The following is a 17,285-nucleotide window of genomic DNA, read 5'->3' as shown; positions in this document are numbered from 1 at the left end:
ATGACCACCAGAGGGCGAACTGGAGGTGACTGCTAGCATTCTTTAAGTTTGAGCACAACCGCGTCCTGTTGCTTTCGAAATTAAATAGAGTTGGCCAGTTTTGAGCGTCAACTGGATGATAACATACATACACGACTGCAAGACACGCACATTAATGAAGCTTCATTGTTTATTAATTTATTTTAATTTTTAAAGTTGTGGGTTTTTCTAATTATATTTTTCTCAAACAATTAAAAAAAAACAACTATTTTTCCTCCAGGGCGACGCTGGGTATTTCAGCTAGTGAAATATAAAAATGTAGTTTCAAAAATGTCTAGTGATTTTATTTTGATGCATATTTTCCTACTTTTGAAAATGTGTTTTTTTCCCTGCACTGATCTCTGTCTGATGATGAGGAGACAGAGCAAGCATTAAACAAATGAGGATGGAGATTATGCGTGGGCACGAGTTAACACGCAAACATAGAATACTGATACTCCAGTGTCCCAGTTTTGGATTTCGAAAATCATCCTACCTAAACCTTATAAAGTACACTCATTACAGTTTTCAGATATATGAATTAATTTACCTTTGGTAGAACGTAAAAGTGAGAGATGTGTGAATTTACCTAAGAGAATGCGGCTGCAGAGGGACAGTTCCAAACTTTTATTTCTTTTCTCACAATTGGCCGTTCGTTTTCTGTTGTTCTGAACAGATAATGACATATTCAGCCTCCCGTCGGTAGATGGCAGTAATAACAGGCAAGCACAAAATTAGTATTTTCAATAAACGAAAATAAAGAAAAATAACTTGACCCGCGAGTTCTGCCCGGTTTACTTCATTGTTAAGAGTTTTATCATGCCGTATGCTAACCAGCCAACGGTAAAAATTACGGAATTGACAGATGAGAATGTGAAGTTTGTGATCGAGAATACTGATTTGGCGTAAGTTGGATTATGAAACTCATTAGTGCGGTTCTGATAAAAATATATGCTCGGCGAAGCTGAACGTTATCGGCTTGTGCAGGTGGTCTTGTCACCAAGTCCTCTTCATCTCTAATAATTTAAAATGTTCGCATGATACACGATATTGAACATTAACTGATTTTATTGTTTCAGGGTGGCCAACTCCATACGCAGAGTCTTTATGTCTGAAGTGCCAACGATAGGTAAGCATCTTGAAGATACTGCTTTGTATTTTAATTGATTTATTCATCCTTTTTTTATTCTGTTGCTCGTAATCCTTGAAGGGCTGAAAAAGTGTGGGTTATTGTTTTAATCAATCATGGCACCAATTGCCAGTCTTTTTGCAAATTTTTATATTGTAGCCAATCCATCTTGTGATAGTACAGTACCTAGAAAAACTAATGGATAAGAATTATGCCCATGTTATTAAAGAGAAACGTTTAAGTGCTGCTTTTCAAACACTTTAATAAAGTATTTTATCAGGAAACAAAGATGGATTATGAAACAAGAAAAGGTAAATATTATTTAGTTTAGTCTTAAGTCTGTTTTATGATGGACAGGCATGAAGGCAACTTTTATGTTGTTCACTAGCTCACATAATATAGTAAAATGAACAAAATATTTTAAAACCAGAATGTTTTAGTAGCTAAACTAGCAAATCAGATTTATAATCTTGTCCAGAATTTTGACTGTTGATGTAAACGAAGACAACGTTAAATATGTAAAGTTTTTCATGCCAATGGCATTCATATATTCATCTTCTTTCTCCATGCTACTCATTTCCCCCAAGTATACAAGTTTTCATAAAATACTAAATACGTCACATACTGAAGGATTTTTAGTATATTGTACTGTATGATATGTTTTACAATGAAAGCAAAAACAACAGTATTAAATGTACTCTTGAGGGAGCTAGCAGCAATTCATTAATGTAGAAAGAAATCTGTTATTTTTCTTTTTCATTCTGTGAGCAACCATTCAGCTGAAAGCCTTATGTATGCACAAGTATATCTAGCTTCATTTTTACATCTTAACCTTTCTAAACATGTTACTGTCGATTGCATATTTTGCATTTCTGTATATGAATGCCTGGATATAATGGTAAAAGTTAAAACCTTTTAAATATAAAGAGTGTACATGCTGTAAATACATTTGAAAGAGTGGATTCAGAGTTGCACTTTTAATAATCTTGTAGAAGAAAAAACATTTGAGCTACATTTAACCTCATGTTTTGGTACTTTTTCATTTTAAAGTGACAATACCATTATTTGAAAAATGGCTTTTATGAAGACGGATGTAATATGTACATAAAGCTTTTTAAGCAAGACACTATACAGCTAATACTAACGCAATACAACCTATTGAGTTGCTTAAGTAACTTTGAGTAACTTTTTTTTCAGAATCTGTAAGACTAAAACAGTATCCATCTTTTAATATGTGTATGTAGGTATATACCGTACTTTAATACACACATACACTGTAGGTTACAGAAATCTGCACACCTTTATTGAAACATATCTTTTGCTGATGTAAAGCTAAAGACTGATTGTTGCACCGTTTGACATCATTATTAAGATCTTGTGACTAGTAATATTTAAGATCACATTAAGAAAAATGATCATTCAGGCTAAAAACATCTAGTGCCCGGTATGCTGAAGTTTGCACAACTTTACCCAATATTTTATGGACACACATTTTGCTTTGATTGCAGTTGTAAGTCTGCTTGGATAAGTCCCTATATATAATTAGTATCCTAGAAATTTAAACATTCCAATATAATATTTACATCCAAGTTCCAAATGAACAAAAATATAAACAGAATTGTATGTTTAGGAAGCCTAGCGAGTTCAACTTTATAATGGATCATTTTATAGATAAATTTTATTTTAACCTTTTAGTAAATGGAATGTACATGATTACTGTGATAATGTTAATACTGCAACAATGTTTTATTTATATATAATTCTTAATAAGAACAAAAGAGAACATCACTTGTGTCCTTGTCATCTGAAAACAAAATCTCAGATGTTGCTTTTTCATTTCAGCAATTGATTGGGTCCAGATTGATGCAAACTCATCAGTTCTTCATGATGAATTTATTGCTCACAGAGTTGGTAAGCACACACCATAATCTACAAAAATGTTTCAATAGCGTGTATGTCCATCCATCCATTATCCAACCCGCTATATCCTAACTAGAGGGTCACGGGGGTCTGCTGGAGCCAATCCCAGCCAACACAGGATGCAAGGCAGGAAACAAACCCCGGGCAGGGCGGCAGTCCACCGCAGTAGTGTGTATGTGTTAGTCTTAAAATTCCCTTTTTTATTCACATATGAAACTGTTTATACTCTTAACTTATTCATTGATTTATTTTTGAGGAATGTATGTAACAACATATTCATATGTCAGATAGAAAAACAAAACATCTCAAATATTTGGTAAGTCTGGGAAATGTGTTTCACCCAGTAAAAGAAAGTATTGGGTAGGTGTGTTTCACTATTCCTTTTTGTAAAAATACTTTGAGTACTTCTGAGTTGATTTTATTTTTGAAATGGAGTGGACTCGTCCTTAATCTACCCTAAAAAGAAAATAATTCTTAGGCTTGTTATATACATTAAAGTAAAAAACGCAACAGTGGAAAGTGAAATTAAGTGACCAGAAATCAATTTGAACACTCCTCCAACAGCTTGACAAATCATAAGTAATACAAAAGACAGCTTACAGTACAAAAAAAATATATATATATATATGTACTGGTTGCCTGGAAAGGCAGTGGTTTCTAATTACTCCATACCAGTTAAAGTGAATTTACATAATGAAAAGACATACTGTACTAGTTTATAGGGTCATAATTGTCACATTTACAGAGAACAGTAAAATTACTTCTTGTATAAGCTAGTCAACAAGCAACATGTTACCACAATTACTGATTATAACTGCCTTACTCTGAAAGTCATGTTTTCCTTGCTTACTATAACTGTATTTTCAGTTGTGCAGTTCTGTTAGTATTGCAGTTAAAAATTAGAACTTAGGTGGATGCAGTACACACACACACAAGTGTTAGTTGCAGTTCTTTTAAACCAAATCTTTTATGTTTTTTTATAGCTTGTATAGCGAAGAATACAGAGAAATGTAATTAAGGTTCACTAATTAACAATCTCTTGTCCAAATGTCTTTGTTCACTGTAAGTGAGCAAAAGTGGTAGGGTACTTTCAACAAGGACCACTTAATAAAACTGTGGTTTATTATAAGCCCATTAAAATTAACAAAATATACTTCCCCTTATTCATTTTATTTCAACCTTGCAGCAGCACCTTCATGCAAGTTCTGTCCTCTAGAATTAAGTTGTGCCACATGTCAGAAATATTGGAATTCAAGAATATTTCTATAAGAAACACTTACACCTGCTATTGCTATATTTGATTAATTTTACCTGCTTTACTTATAATACATTTTTGATGTTTTTTTCAACTTTTTTAAAGCTTTATTGCCCTGTATGGTGTTACAAGGAACATACTTCCACCTATACTCTGACCTACTAATCTAAATTGAAAGTTGCTGGAAGCTATCCTAGCAGCACTAGGCACAAGACAGCAACTAGTCCCAGATCAGGCTTATTGCAAGGCATACTCGCTTACGCACATATGTCCTTATCATGTGATCACAAATTTGCCAGTTAATCTGATCTTTACACCTTTATTATAAATGAGGAAAACCATGTTTTGTTATGGTGTAAACAGCTTGTTCATCTGCAGTATTAAGCATGAGATCACAAGAATGATCTGGAGAATGACTGCCTAAATACATAAAACATTACAGTATACTGCAGTGATTTTTTTCCCCCCATTTACTACATCTTGTCTTTTTGTTAGTATATCATGTTTACCTGTGTGCCATATTTAAGTTCATTTCCTAGATACATCTGAGGATAAGAAGTGTGTTTAGAGTTTTTAGGTTACAGTAATATATATTTTTTCTATTTAATATATATGGTGTATCTACAGATAGTGTTTTTCCCAGTAAATGATATACGTAACATATGTAAGATATTTGTTTTTGAAAGAGGCCACATCTGTTATTTTGTTCACTTGCTTACCTCTTTCTTATTAGTTCAGAATGCATTAGCACAGAGTGTGTGATTTATGTTCTATTTCTTTATGAATCACTATTGTCCTGTGGTGTAAAACTACACAATAATCGTCTTGAAAGAAACAGTTATTGGTGGGTTATACTTAATGTTTTCATGAAACATAATCCCACAACTGTACTTTTAGATACTGTAAAATAGGAGAATATTAATTTTATAATGCAGTATAATGTTTATTTGCACATTTGTTCTTTCTAATATAAATAAAGCCATTAAAATTCATTCTTTTTTGTTGTAGGACTTATTCCTTTAACCAGTGATGATATTGTGGACAAGATGCAGTATTCTAGAGTAAGCCAAGTTTTTTTTTTCTTACTGCTTTTATATCATTAAAGAATACGTTTGGTATATCTTCATGTTAGAACACAATTTTCAGTAACAAATTAAAGTATACTGTGATTATTAAAAATAACATGGAAAAATGCCCAGTTTATCTTTTAAGTGTAACACTGTTAAGTTAAGCATTTTAAAGAGTCAACGCTTAAGTTTATTAACATTCAAATTAAACAGAAATTACTTGTACTTGTTCACTTAACATTTTATATGAAGTTTGTATTTTTCTGTTTAATTTATGAGCTTATTAAGGCCTTTAGTCTGATTACATAAGAGATTCCTTTGTGTGGTATGTTTTTTGTTTTAAGGACTGCACATGTGATGAGTTTTGCCAAGAATGTGCTGTAGAACTCACTTTGGATGTTCGGTGTACAGAAGATCAAACTCGTCATGTTACATCACGTGACCTCCTTTCTAATAACCCTAGAGTGATTCCAGTAAGCAATTTCTTACCACGTTCTACTACTGAAATATAAACACAGATAAGTAATGACGTACATGTGACAATTATGACCCCATAAATCTATAGGTGTCTTTCTATGCAGGCATAACAATTTTTATTTTGAAATCAACTAAGAGAAATTTTGATTTTGGTGATTATAAAAATGTTTAAAGGAAATCGCAGCTTTTGCAAAACTTTAGGTTCTATCCAAGAGTTTTTAGACCGATTACTTTCATTAAAGTTGAGCAAAAACAGAGACCTCACTGATGTATTCATACTATTTTCCTAGTTTAGTCTAGCAGGTTTTTGTTTGTTTGTATTCTTCATTTTGTTCAGTAATATTTTGTGCAGTACAGCTCTTAGATTTCCAGAATAATTTTCTGAAACCAGATGCACTTACCCAAAATACCAAAATAGGTTTCTGCTTAGTATTACTTATGAGTGCATTCTTTTTTGACAGATATCATTTTTTGCATGGTACAATAAAATCTTACGTTTAAGTAATTAATTTCAGATTATTAGTAGTGTGACATTTCAATCCAAGCAGTCAGCAAGTATGTTAAAAAGAAGAATATAATGTCAACAGGGTTACATGTATTAATGTAAAAATAAAATGGTTAACTCTAGTTCCTTTCAAGAAGAATGTTTAGTACATATACAGTATATTTGCTTAATGTATAGAAATTGTGTTTCATTATTACAAATTCATGATGCCTAAACATAAAAGCACTTAAATTTGATTTGAAAACCTTGAACGTTTTTTTTTCTTTACATTTTTTGTAATTTATAATCAAAAATTTTGATTTTCCTAGGTAACATCCAGGAGCAGGGATAATGATCCCAATGATTATGTAGAACAGGATGGTAAGAGTTGCTGCTTAAGCTGTTTCCTTGCTAATCTACAGTTTCAATTAAATACAGTGCTGACACACATAAGCTTATTAACTGTAAGTGCAGAAAGATGAGAAAGAACAGAACATTTTTTAAAGTAAAAAAATCTCCAGATTTTGTTCTTCAGTAATTATTCAAGTCATAACCTCACATCTATATGTTGAATAGATTATCGATTGCTGTGAAATTCTTAGGCACCATATGATAGAAAGCAGAGAAATTAAATTCATCCTGATTTTCTATAGAAAAAACACCATTCGACATAACAGGTATGTACACTGTTGTTCTGAAGAGACAATGGGAATATCCTTTAAGGTAGAAATAATGAAGCTGGCTTTATGAGATGCAGTAAGTAGGCTATGTTAAAATTATAAAAATTCAGCCTTTTTCAGTTCTGTCTTCAAGTTAAAAATGGATAGGTGGCCTGGAAAGTTTATTTGGATGGTGTCATTTTTTAATAATTATGCAAAAAGAAACACATTGCCATAAATTATATATCGAGCACATCTGTCTCGTCTAAAACTCTCCAAAATGTTTCCAAGGCATGATCCAACCTGTAAACACTGCAACCTAGTCCCAGCCTCACTGGGTCACATGTTCTGGGCCTGCACCAAATTAACATTATTCTGGACAAAATTTTTTAATTACCTTTCACAAACCCTCCTAACCCATTAACAGCTGTGTTTGGGGTTCTTTCAGATGGGTTTAAAGTGGAGAAAGACAAATTGTGATTGCATTCACTACACTTTTGGCACGCAGGCTTATTCTGATAAACTGGAAGAACCCAAACTCTCCTCTTTTAAGTCAGTGGGAAACTGATGTGTTATACTATTTGAAATTGGAAAAAAACAAATACTCAGTTAGAGGATCCGTACAGACTTTTTTCAAAACATGGCAGGATCTAATCAGTAATATTTTAAAATAAGCTCATAAAGCACAGAGAATTTATTAATTTAGGTATGTTTACAAGCCATAAATTTCACGCTGTTTGCCTTGCTCTCTCTCTCAGGGGTGGGGATCGATTTGTCCTTAACTCAGTTTTTCTTTTTGTAAAAACGTGATTGATTTGTATGGATTGCAATAAAATTAATAAAAATAATAAAAAAAAAAAGAAGAAACACATTGCCATGATATCTTACGGTTTAAATACCACAAAATATCAACAAGGTACAGAGATTAAATATAAGAAAATATAACTTCTTTATGCATTTCCCTGTGCTTTCTATGCACTCTTGTCATTTGGTATACTAGGCCAGGAAAACTGAAGCAAAAAAAGAGCACTTCTCAATGTAAAATTTGTTTGCAGAAGAGCAGAGCCTCTGCTGCTGATGTAACGGCCATGTTATATAATGGAAGTAATACAGGGTGAATGGTACAAAATGAATGAATTCAGTCTTGTCTGTTAATTTCATGGGGTGTGTTCAGTTAACCTTTAAATGTCATGTATGATTATAAGGTTATGAAATTGAAGTGGAAGAACATCAGACTACCTTGACAGAACAATGTATAAAAAGGAGGGGATATGTAAACTGAAAGACAGTTTACAGGAAGTGAACCCAAGTGCTGTAGATAGCATTGCTTACCATTGTATTTCCCTCAGTTTTAATTTGCATAGCTAAAGGGGTTTTTAAAATGCCACAACTCCACCTATTCATTTTCTTAATCCTCATTTTCCATTAAAGGGTTACAGATCAGTTAAAACAGATTTATATTTTTAATATATGTATTAATTTTATATTAAGCACATAACAATTGTAAACAATTACAGTATTTTAATTATGAATGATATTATGAGATTTAAACTGCACAAAAAGAAAAATTATACCATGGCCAAGTATAAACCATCCATCTCCACCTAAATCTATCTGGCTGAGTACAGTGTTTAAGTTATTTTGTAGTATAGGAGTTGTTTGTTGTCAGTAGCTTGTTTTCGATGATAAAGTTCAACTACATTTGTGTTCATATAATTATCAGTTGTATTAAACTTGCAGACAATCCATCTCCACCTCAATCTACGTAGTTGAGTATAAAATGTTTGTTATTTTGTAGTATAATAGGTGTACCTTGTCAATAGCTTGTTTTCATTTGTCTTGGATGGTAAAGATCAACTTCATTTTTGTTCTTTGAATTATCAATTAAATTAAACTTATACATATTTTGAGCCTGTCTATGAAATATTTAACCAGTAATATTGCAACCTTTAATGAGTGATTTATTTGATAGTTGTGTATCTATATGCAAATATAGTTTTCTTGCTTTGATTCTGCTGTTCTTCCTTTCTAAGACATTCTGATAGTAAAACTGCGAAAAGGCCAAGAACTAAGACTAAGAGCTTATGCTAAGAAGGGATTTGGCAAAGAACATGCGAAATGGAATCCAACTGCAGGAGTCTCATTTGAGTATGATCCTGATAATGCCCTCAGACACACAGTCTACCCACGTCCAGAAGAATGGTATGTTCAATGATATATATCTCAAATCCTTTTTTTTTTTTTAAAATATATATCTCAAGTTGGAACTGGCATCTATATTACATGTCTTCATAAGTTCTTAGATTGTAAAGGCAAAATAGTTTTTCTGTATATTTAAGCTATTTTATCTGACAAAAGAATAAATATGTGAACAAGTTATATAAAAATAAGTCGCCTCACTGTCTCGCCTAGAAAAGCACTGTTTCCTATTTATTTAAATGCTGAAATTTGGCCAAATTGTACATCTGGGGCACTAAATACTGTTAAGAAAGGACATTTCGATATTAATATTTGGAGGTAAATCAAACCCACAGAAAAACTAAAAAATAGCCAACGTGTTTTTATAGATTATTTTTTATATTTATTGTTAGTATGCTAATGTAAATGCTCTGTGCTCCACTAACAGGGGATTTATGCGAATAAAGGACGGAGCAGAACAACAACAACAACATTTATTTATATAGCACATTTTCATACAAACAGTAGCTCAAAGTGCTTTACATAATAAGAAGCAATTGACTGGCCACACAAATAGCACCACCAACCAATACTGAACGACTGAAGACAGGGGGTGCCCTTAACAGGAAAAATGAAATGTGATAACATTGTGAATTAGAAAGAAAAAGTTCAGCAAGGCTCAATAGTTAGCAAGTGACATTTTTTGCTGTCCACTGCCAGCATTGTTAGAGTTGTACTAGCTCTCAACTTGGTTATCTGTCCCTGTCTATTGACCACTAGCCCCCCTGGTCAAGACACTGAAAACTACAACTGGAAGTGACTCCCTTCTGCTCCTCAACCCTCCCACCCTAAACGCCAGCTCTTCAATCGGGGAACTCAAATTGTACAAAATTCCAGTATCGGTCTTAGATTGTGGTGCTTATATTTATAATGGGGAAGCCACAGAAGTTGCATTGCAATGCTCAAAGCTATTGCACTGAGCTCCTTCCTTTTCACAGTAATACATCAGTGTAACACTTTAGGGTACAAGCACTTAGTACTTGATTGAATTTTGCAAACAAATAAAAATCATAAACATCCATTATCCAACCCACTATATCCTAACTACAGGGTTACGGGGGTCTGCTGGAGCCAATCCCAGCCAACACAGGGCACAATGTAGGAAACAAACCCCGGGCAGGGCGCCAGTCCACCGCACATAAACATTCAATAATGGTAAAATAAACTCAGATGTCACATTATTCCTACTAATTTCCCATTTCAATTCAAAAGAATATACTTTCCTGTAAGTTAGGTTTTACAATGATCATTAACAAAAGTAAAATTACTAATGGACAATTGTGTACAGCATGTTCAAGATTAACCAGTGACCTAGTAATATTATTACTTATAATTATTTGACTAGTTATATTTCTTTTGTTTTTACAATTGGATCACATGCAAGTGAACCAACCTGCTCATGGTCGTATACTGTTAGTAGCAGGATTTGAATCCACAATCTGAGGATTTGTAGTCCCAAGGTTGAAAGCCCTAACCACTACACCACACTGCCATAATATTAACCCTTGGTATTTAAAAAAAAAAAGAAAGAAAGAAAACTACAAATATTGTATACAGAAATGCACTTAGTTACACAGTACTTCTGTACAGCCAATTAACTGACAGCACCATAACTGTGGCCCAGTGTCTTATGAAATTAATACTGCTAGTATTACAATGTGAGTGAGTGAGTTTAGCTTTAGGTATAAATACATTTAATCAATATAATAGTCTTTATTGTATTATAGTGTGCTTTCTAATAAGCTGCATTACAATGAATTTTACCAAGCCAATTAGTTAGAAATTAACAATTTAGTTTGTGAATTTCCCCTTGGGATTAATAAAGTATCTATCTATCTATCTATCTATCTATCTATCTATCTATCTATCTATCTATCTATCTATCTATCTAGATGAGATTTAAATGTACATGAATGGTTTTACTGTAACTTTACTCTTCTAGAACCCTCAAATGATTGGAAATCTTAAAATTGAAAAGAGACTATATAAGATGTGTAATTAAAGTGCCAAGCTATATTATAATGTACACTACAAAGATATAACTTGGTGTCTACTTTATTAGGTGCCCTTCCATGTGATTTATACATGTGTGCAGAAATTGCTTTTTGTGCAGGTACTGTCAGTTCATTTGTACAATTTAATGGGATAATGACCAAAATTAAACATTGAATTGACTTTGAACAAGTATGAGCCAGGAGTATGATTCAGGAATGTGCCAGGACGGTACAACTAACTGGTTTCATCTCAAAATCATAGTTTGATATGATACAATTTTAAAAATGCGAATAACACAGTTTTTAAAATGCAAGAGCTATAACTTTAGTTAACTTAGATTTATTAAAAGTGTTTCAGCATGGAATGTGAAGTCCCTGAAGTATTCCCATAAATCCACCCCCAATAAAATAAAAAACTTGCTGTTAGATGGCAAAGAACAAATGTGTTGTATAGGGAAATATAGTGCAATAACAATAAGAACATGCACTACAAATGGAGTTCAACTTGGAGTAGCCAAACATATAGTTGCATAATTGAAATTTCTAGTGGCTTCAGTAGATTCCAGTGCCATGTATTTGTGTATGTAAATTTAAACAAGTAAATGTATGAATGAATAATTACGCACATTAAAAATTATTTTATGAAAATTCATTAACCCTTTATTGAAGTCCGTCTCCCCCATACACTAAATACAATAAGCATATAATTACATCATTAACACACTCTTAATGAAATTATTACTGTCCATATAAAACCATTTATTATGAAGTCAAGCAAAAATGTTATAAATGTCATGTAAGCTGCAGAAGATCACCAATCACCAGATCCTGTAAAGAAATAAATTGGTTTGTCCTACATTGTATTTGCTACTTAAATGGATTAAAATGCAGCTTCCTTCTACTTCATTCACTCTACTGCTGCTGACAAAACACTGCCTTTTCTTGTACTCTCTTGTGGTTTTAAAATGAGAACTATAAAAACATATTTATTCCATGCTCTTCAAAGAGCTTAGGTAAACCACCACCCCTAGCATCACTAACACCTCAGCACAAAAACTGCTCCATAAAACCAAGTGACTGTATTACATGTAACATTCAACGTGGCACAGTGGGTAGCATTGCTCTTCACTAAACAGACATACTTAATAGGTTATTTTATTAACATGTTTCATATAGTGTTATCAAGTCAGTATGTTGTGGGAGAAAATTTGATGTTCTTTTTCCCATTAATCTCTCTTTTAATGTTTTTTTTCCATTGTTCATTTTATATTTAAAAGCATTTGACATTATTTATCTTATTGTTGTTATTCTTCTTCTTTAGGCTGCTCCCGTTAGGGGTTGCCACAGCGGATCATCTTCTTCCGTATCTTTCTGTCCTCTGCATCTTGTTCTGTTACACCCATCACCTGCATGTCCTCTCTCACATCAATAAACCTTCTCTTAGGCCTTCCTCTTCCCTGGCAGCTCCATCGTTAATATCCTTCTCCCAATATACTCAGCATCCCTCCTCTGCACATTTCCAAACCAACTCAATGTCTCCTCTCTGACTTTGTCTCCCAACTGTCCAACTTGAGCTGACCCTCTAATGTACTCATTTCTAATCCTTTCCATCCTCATCACACCCAGTGCAAATCTTAACATCTTTAACTCTGCTACCTCCAGCTCTGTCTCCTGCTTTCTGGTCAGTGCCACCGTCTCCAACCCATATAACATAGCTGGTCTCACTACTGTCCTGTAGACCTTCCCTTTCACTCTTGCTGATATCTGTCACAAATCACTCCTTACACTCTTCTCCACCCATTCCACCCTGCCTGCACTCTCTTTTTCACCTCTCTTCCACAATCCCTATTAATTTGTACTGTTGATCCCAAGTATTTAAACGTATCAACCTTCGCCAACTCTACTCCTTGCATCCTCACCATTCCACTGACCTCCAACATTGCCTGAAGTGATGACTCCCAGTTCTTCTGGTATTATGCTAGTAGAAAGACCATTATATGAGTTAATATATTCATCTTGACAGGTTTCAACACTGCTTGTTTTTGATTGCAGTGTAATAGTATGGGATGTTTATATGGGTCATTGTTTTCATTGATCCATTGTTAAAAATAGATCATGTTTTGTTGATATTTCTGCACCAGTGCATTTTGGAAGTGAGGAGAAAGTCCAGATGAACAGTTATTCCCACAGCCTTGCTATATTATGTGCATTATTCAAGGGTGTTATACCATGTTGGCCATTATGGATGTAATGAGAAGTCGAGCAAAATGACACATTTTATTGGCTAACTAAAAAGATTACAATATGCAAGCTTTCAAGGCAACTCAGGCCCCTTCTTTAGGCAGGATGGAAGTAGGTTCCCTTAAATGTCACACAAAATTCTCCTTTTTGTGGGAGTATTTCACCTGACAATATGAGAAAGTGGCTATTTGTTCATTGTGTAAAAACAAGTGGTGCTCCAAAACAGTGCTAGTTTGATGCAAAACACCCAAAGAGAAAGCATGTTGGAAAAATAGGGCAGAACAAGACAATAATACCTACCATATGTACCTCCCTTACATTTACATATCTGTTCGAATATTGTTCTTTTTATTGGTGTGAAGCAGATTAACTTGTAAAATTCCATATCCTTTTCACAGAAGTACACAGATCTCTAGAGTTGGAAAGTTGAAAGAGGCTAATGATAAAACACATTTATATCAGGTAGTCTGAGGGATGAGTATTATGTTTTAGTGTGTAACAGCATCTAATGGTGATAAGAAATGCATTACCTTGTCAGTAAGTCAAGTAAGATTAACAACAGCAATAGTAATGGAACTGCATAATTGTGTGTGAGTTTGCAGAGCTATTGCACAAAAGTGCACTATCATCTTAAAAAATAGCTCAATTTCTCCACATTTTAAACATAATTAATTTCTTATGTTTAGGCCAAAAAGTGAGTATTCAGAGATTGATGAGGATGAGGTACAGGCCCCCTATGACCCAAATGGAAAACCTGAGCGGTGAGTTTTATCTTTCATCTGTCCGTTATTTATACTGTCTTTCTAGTAAGACTTGCAGGAAGATGTTTCCTTTACCAATAGAGAAGAAGGAATGGTACCATAATTTGTACTGTACATTTTTTTTCATGTACTCTTGACACCTTAGGGTCTTTTCAAGATTAAAACAGACTTCCAGGGGAAAATTTAACAGATCATAGGAAGAACATGCAAAGTCTCCTGCAAGTCACCCTACGTTTTACACACTTGCTGTTATACTGTGCTGCTGCTATGATTTTTTGTTTTTACATTAACAGCTGCCTTTGTCAAAGCTATAATTTTCTGCTAATTTTTTTCCCACTGTATCTGTTTTCAAGGTTTTACTACAATGTGGAGTCCTGTGGCTCACTACGTCCAGAGACTATTGTATTGTCTGCTTTAGCTGTCCTGAAGAAAAAGCTTAGTGACCTGCAGACCCAGCTTAGTCATGAGATCCAGAGTGACGTCCTAACCATTAATTAAATTGATCCAGACTTTTGCACTGTTACCAGGGTTATATTCTGTGTAGGCAAATACAAAGTTGACAACCTTGAAGCTGTAGGTGGCTTTCTTACTGAACTCACTGCAGTTTATTTGAGACAGTGTGCTGTATTTTCTTATTTGGACATAATCTGTCACAAAACAACTGCATATACTAAAGGACCATCAAAGGTATATTTGCAGTCAATCATCTATTCAGAGCAGTGCAGCTCTGAGTCTTGTTTTCCTACTACATCTGTTATAGGTGTTTTTAAGCAATATTTTGTTTTTGTAATTACTTTAAGAAAGAAAAACCATCCTTGGTATGGCTCTGAGAAGTATATTAAAATTATGAATTATGTGAAATATAATTTTTGCTTGGCAATTCATTTTAACATGGATTAGTAATTTAAAAAGTTGAACTTTTACATTTAAGGCAAGGAGGTTGGGGAATAGAGATCTGAAGTATGTTTTAAATAATAAACATAATGTTATTTGTATCTCATCACTTTTTCTTTAAATTCTCAGACTTTTTTTTTTATTTTGTTTTGAACTACTAAACTTCTACATTCATGTGTGCATTTTGTAGAATGAACTGAAAGAAATGTGTACATTTTAGAAGTAATTTTATGTTTAAACAGTTTTTTTTATAGTGATCTGCCAAAAACATTTCAAATTATGTACAGCTATTACACATTTAGGCAGGTAGGGCTGTGGGGGTTGTACACACCTCATATTTTTTGTTACATTGTCTTTTGTAATGTAAGAAAGTAATGCAGATATAGTTAAAATTACAGTATTAAACATAGTTTATTTACTGTGTGACAGAGCGTTTTTGATACAGTTTGTGCTTAAACATTTTTAAAAGCCTTTACAAATTTTTCTTCAGTCAAACATGGAATATAAAATCAATGGCATGTTTAATAATTAATTGTCAATATAGGATAACAGCAGAACCTTTACTCTCTGAACATTTAATCATAAATTTGAAGACTCAAAATCTCTATTGCAACAGGTAACACTGTGCAACAAAGTTTTTGCTTCTTGAACACTGTTGGGTATTTCTTAAAGATTTTTGGTTGTTGATCACGAATATCACATCAAAATTTATCCATCACGTACCATTTTGGTTTTGTCATGATTTTTTCTTATATTTGTATCCAAATATTTTCGCTCCTGTAAGTGACTTAACAACGGTTTGTGCAGCCTGGGCATGTCCAGGCATGGAATCAGGCCAGGTTGGAAGCTGTTCTGTGGAAGTTGACATCCTGCGCTGGTCTGAACGAGCTTGATGCTGTCTCAGCATACTGTAAAAGTGGCTTGTATACACCAATCCTGCTCATTTGGTTTATATAGATAGTCGGTGTGTATGTATAGTATCAGTTTAGTATCTGTAGCAATATAACAGTAAGTAAGCTTCATGCTATAGACGTTTTGGTGTCAGGTGATATGTCTCGTCAATGTCGTAACAGCCGTGATACATTCTGCTATATCTGTGGCGAATATACACTTGCGCCTCAGAGACGCTGGATGACTGGTCTTGTGAAGAAAGCTTATCATCTGTATTTCGGCTGCAAAATTGGTGATCAAGACAAGGAATGGGCGCCTCACATTTGCTGTGCGACATGTGCTGTCAGTCTGAGAGCCTGGCTCAGAGGCACTCGAAAGACAATGCTGTTTGCTGTTCTGATGATATGGCGAGAACAGAAAGACCATGTGACAGACTGTTACTTCTGTTTGACTAATATATCTGGTTTCTCTGTCAAAAACAAGAAGTCAATTGAATATCCTAATCTGCCTTCAGCAATGAGACCCATGCCACATGACGACAGTCTTCCAATTCCGAAACCACCAGAGGACTGGACCTTAGATGACTCAGGATTTGTGTGGTCTTTGTGCAAAATGCAATTTCTATCCTAAACCAAACACGTGTTGTCAAAGAAGCACATACCAACCGGTGGAGGGTTCACATGGGGAACTGAGAGGCAACCTTTTCTACAAATAAAGGTTAGCCAAAGTTGAATCATGCGGCAGGACTGTTATTCTAATAAATCAGCAAATCCACATTTTAAGAAGAGAAAAATTGAGGATGTGGAATCAAAGTTCAGATCTCAGTCCCATGGAGTTGCTCATGCATACTGTAAATTAATGGTCACAGACATCAATGAGCTGAAGTAGTATTTTAAATAAAAGTAGTAGACCAAAATTATTCCAATAAGATGAAAGAGAATGATAATTTTACATAAAAAATGGTTATTACATTTGTGGTGTACTTATTATTAACTTATGGTGTCTGTGTGCTTTTATATTTTTTGTTCAATAGGTAATGGAAATGTAAACTGTTAATATGTGGGGCTTGTCAGTAAAGGTTAGATTAATAATCCAGATTGTTAGTTATGTCCTAATATGCAAACCCTAAAACTGAAAGAAAATACACTTGCTTTTTACATGAATGTTTAAAGAACATGTAATTTGCAAACAACTGGTGACAAAGCTTAGAATTAAACCCAGGAACTGTGAAGCACAAGTGCTAACCACTCTACTGCT

At 33.9% G+C, this 17,285-nt stretch overlaps 1 protein-coding gene across 1 annotated transcript; it reads left to right on the top strand.

Moving 5' to 3' along the window:
• The first annotated feature begins 753 nt into the window (after nt 1–753).
• Nucleotides 754–15,556, top strand: polr2c (RNA polymerase II subunit C). Its single transcript, XM_039763809.1, has 9 exons — nt 754–923; nt 1,098–1,147; nt 2,990–3,058; nt 5,331–5,383; nt 5,734–5,862; nt 6,680–6,731; nt 9,043–9,211; nt 14,169–14,243; nt 14,597–15,556. The coding sequence occupies exons 1-9, from the start codon at nt 838–840 to the stop codon at nt 14,739–14,741; spliced, it is 828 nt and encodes a 275-aa protein (XP_039619743.1). The 5' UTR covers nt 754–837; the 3' UTR covers nt 14,742–15,556.
• Nucleotides 15,557–17,285: the final 1,729 nt, after the last annotated feature.

Source organism: Polypterus senegalus, chromosome 9 (assembly GCF_016835505.1).
Source record: "Polypterus senegalus isolate Bchr_013 chromosome 9, ASM1683550v1, whole genome shotgun sequence".
Taxonomy (NCBI): domain Eukaryota; kingdom Metazoa; phylum Chordata; class Cladistia; order Polypteriformes; family Polypteridae; genus Polypterus; species Polypterus senegalus.
This window is presented reverse-complemented; position numbering and strand designations above follow the sequence as displayed.